This window comes from Canis lupus, chromosome 18 (genome assembly GCF_048164855.1).
Source record: "Canis lupus baileyi chromosome 18, mCanLup2.hap1, whole genome shotgun sequence".
NCBI classification, from domain to species: domain Eukaryota; kingdom Metazoa; phylum Chordata; class Mammalia; order Carnivora; family Canidae; genus Canis; species Canis lupus.
This window is the reverse complement of record NC_132855.1, coordinates 58477279-58481507: the sequence shown is the minus strand read 5'-3', so window position 1 is coordinate 58481507 and position 4229 is coordinate 58477279. Positions and strand designations below refer to the sequence as shown.

At 37.9% G+C, this 4229-nt stretch overlaps 1 protein-coding gene across 1 annotated transcript; it reads right to left on the bottom strand.

The window, feature by feature from the left end:
• Positions 1 to 1907: 1907 nt before the first annotated feature.
• LOC140609573 (olfactory receptor 2T29-like) lies at positions 1908 to 2870 on the bottom strand. The gene has a single exon (XM_072784779.1). The coding sequence runs from the start codon at positions 2868 to 2870 to the stop codon at positions 1908 to 1910; it is 963 nt and encodes a 320-aa protein (XP_072640880.1).
• Between the last annotated feature and the right edge of the window lie 1359 nt (positions 2871 to 4229).

Sequence of the window (4229 nt, the reverse complement as noted above, 5' to 3'; positions counted from 1 at the left end):
ATGAGCACTGGGTGTTATGCTATATGTTGGCAAATTGAACTCCAATAAAAAAATTAAAAAAAAATAAAATCATCAAATGCATGTGTTATTCCCACGTAAAAAATTGAGGAGGGATAAACACACTCCTCAAATATTTTGGGAGTTAAAGAGTGTATACATATCTTATGTGTTTCATTTGACTGCAACAAAAACATTGTAACTAGTCTTCCAATATTGTTTCCCCAAATACTGCAAGATTCTTATTTTCTAGTCATGAAAAAATTGAGTGTATCAAGAAAAAAAAGGGAATGTTCCCTTTTGAAAACTTCTGATAATTCACAGCTAATTAGAAACTGCTAAACATGCACCAAGTTTGCGGTTTCATGGACCAGAATCAACAAGGCCCTGCTTACACCCTAAAATCCCATTATTCCACTTTGGATGGTCCATCCACTTAGATCCACACTATCAAGCTCATCGTCCTCATTCACCTGGTCTCCATACCTACGGTGTTGCTCTTCTCCAATTATTTCCAATTATTTAACTTTTCTAAAATCCAGGTCTGGTCATTTTATTATCATTTGTAAATACCTAGAGCACAAAGGGCGAGAAATGAGGGTACAAAGTGAACCTGGAAGGAGGTGCCATTGGAACATTTCCCTCCTGTTTGGCCAACCACCTGAACTTTGCTCATTGTGTTCCTTTTCTGTGTCATCATGTCCTTGAGCAAGAGCCCTGGTCCCACCCAGGTTCCTGTACTCGTATGAAGGTAGCATTTAGTCATTGTTCAACATTGAGATCTCGGGTCTCCTTTCAGCCTCTTTGTTCGGCTGAACTCACATGTCATAGGTAGAATTGGTGTGTCCTTATCAGCTGCACCCTTTCCACATGAGGCTCAAAACAATTTATATATTTTATTACAACTGTTTGCACAAAACAATACCTACAGATTAAGTTCCATAGGGGCAGTAGACATTCATTATTTATATATTAAATTAGGTTAGCTATTTGTTATTTTAAATTATAATATGGCATTAGGTACTTAATTTAACAAATAAAGGACTAGGTATTTGATGGATTTCCTCCCCTTGCTTGTATAATAAGTTACATACTTCATTTCTCAGCTCTGATATCCCTTCATGCTCAAAAGAAGCTACCATAAACTCTCCTTCTTGGGGTTAATATTTTTCTCACAGTACCTTAGACCACAGTGTACTAATGATTTCAGAGAGGTAAGAGCCACTGGATATCTTCAGATTTGGAACCTAAAGAACAAAATCACCCTAATTGAATACAGGCCAACAATTGTATTATTTCACTAGTGATCAGTCATATTAATATGTGCATGATTCCCAAGATTTGTCACTTACACTGCCACCATGGTGCAAGGACAAATTTTTTAAATAGACAAAAGTCTGATACTTTCTGTTTTATTCCTAAGTAATTTCAAATTTATAGAGAATTAGTATGAATAGTATGCTTAGTAAGAATAATAATAATAGCACAATAAAGAATTAATATATCTTTTGCATGGATTCATGTATTAAAATTATATACCATTTGGTTTGTCACCTCTCTCTCTTTCTCTCTCTCTCTCTCTCTCTCTCTGTCTCATGAGTTGCACATCTTATGATCTTTATTTCTAAATATCTTGTTACATATTTGTTAAGAATAAGAGTATTTTCCAGCTGAATCACAGTACAATTATAAACTTCTGAAAAATGTAACATGGATAGAATACAATTGTACCAATATTTTGAATGCAGAAGTGTAAAAATTAAGAGTTTCCCAGTACAAGGAAACATTCCTCCAAAAGGCATGAAAGATGATAACACAGCCATGGTGTGAGAATCTGAGGAAAAACATTGACATGGGATCTTAAAGTTGTAATTTGTAGAGTGAAGAAAAAAAAACAGTACAAATATTTCCTATTTTATAGGTTCCTTTAAGACAGATACCACATTCAACATTTTTTTAAGAGCCCTTGTGACATCCTTATTTCTAAGACTATAAATTAAAGGATTTAGAACAGGAGTGAGTATGGTGTAAAAGACAGATACAATCATGTCCTTCTCAGGGGTGTGATAGGAGGTGGGGAGCATGTAGGTGTAGACGGCAGCACCGTAGAAGAGGATGACCACCATCATGTGGGAAGAACAAGTGGCAAAAGCCTTCTTCCGTCCCTCTGCTGAGTTCATCCTGTGGATGGTGAAGAGGATGAAAGAATAGGAGCTTGAAATGACTGTCACAGGGATGAGAAGCATGAGGACACAGCACAGGTACATGAGTGTCTCATAGAGGGAAGTGTCTGAGCAGGAGAGCTTCATTACAGCAGGAACCTCACAGAAGAAATGGTGAATCTCCCGGGATCTGCAGAAGGGGAAGGTCATGGTGACGGGAGTCAGCATAAATCCATCCACAGATCCCAAAATCCAGGAGGAAGACACCAAGAGAAGACACACTCTATGGTTCATGAGGATAGGATAACGGAGTGGATGGCAGATGGCCACATAGCGGTCATAGGCCATGGCAGCTAGAAGAAAAAATTCTGAACCTCCTAGTGTCAAATAGAAAAACATCTGCATCCCACATTCAGGGGCTGAGATCTTATTCACACCCATGACCTGGTCCATGAGCACCTTGGGCACAGTGACAGAAATGTACATCATGTCCATGAGAGACAACTGGGTGATAAAAAAGTACATGGGGGTGTGGAGGTGAGCATCACAGTGTATCAGAAGGATCAGGATGGTGTTTCCAGAGAGGGCCATCAGGAAAACCACAAAAATGACCACACAGAGGAGAGTTGGGTGCTTGGATTGACTGAAGAGTCCCACTAGGTCAAAATCTGATCGTCCAGTATAGTTGGTCACCCACATGATGTTCTCCATTATATTTTACCTGGTTCACCAAGAAGAACTATGGAGTTAATAGATCACTCGTGGAATATGACTACCTGAAATAAATGTTTACTGAGCTTCTGTGCGTTTGCATGTCTTTACACATAGTAACCCAGTGTGCTAATAAGGGGAATTTCCTGTACATTGTAGGATTGTGAACTACCCATAATATAACAAATTTACTAGAAATGTAGAAACTCACACTGTTAATCAAAAGTATTAGTACCTTAAGGGTGCCTGAGTGGCTCAGTCAGTTAAGCCTCCTACTCTTGATCAGGTCATGATCACAGGGTCATGAAATCAAGACCCGGATTGGACCCTACATTTTGCAAGGGGTATGCTTGAGCTTCTCTTTCTCCCTATCCCTCTGCTGTCACCCTCCCCCCCCCCATTTTCTGTGTCTCTCTCTAAAATAAATAAATAAATATTTAAAAATATATCCATACCTTCATAATTCCACTAGTGGGTATGCATTTACCAAAAGAAAGTAAAAACAGTAATTCAAAAGCATAATGCACAACTATAATTATTTTATTTTTTTCAAATATCGCTATAATTTTTTAAAGTTTTAATTTAAACTCCAGCTTAAATAAAACATCTTGTGTAATAATTGTTCCAGGTGCACAATATAGTGATTCAACAACTCTGTATAACACCGGTCCTTATCACAACATGTGCACTCCTTGAGTCCCATCAACTGTCTAAACCATCCCCCTTTGATCTTCCTTTGGTAGCCATCAGTTTTTTCTCTATAGTTGTTTCTCTCTCATTTTGCTTCTTTGTTTTGCTTATTAAATTCCACATATAATTGAAACAATATGGCATTTGTCTTTCTCTGATTGACTTATTTTGTTTACCAGTATACTCTCTAGCTCCATCCATGCCATTGCAAATGGCAAGGTTTCATTCTTTTTAATGTCCAGGGAATATTCCAGTGAATATGCATTCCTATGCTTCAGGTAGTATTATTCACAATAGTCAAGATATGGAAAGAACCTAACTGTCCATCCATAGATGAATGGGGAAGGGGAGTGTGTGTGTGTGTGTGTGTGTATTGCACACAGACAGTGGAATATTATGAAGCCATAAAATCCATAATATTGTGCCCTTCATGACAACATGGATGAACCTATATGGTATTAAGCTAAGTGAAGTAAGTCAGACTAAGAAAGACAAATACCACAGACCCCACCTCCATATATGGAATGTAAAAACAAATGAATGAACACTGTCTTGATGATCACACCTTTGTAGTACAACCTGAAATCTGGCATTGTGATGCCCCCAGCTATGGTTTTCTTTTTTAAAATTCCCCTGGCTATTCGGAGTCTTTTCTGATTCCACACAAAT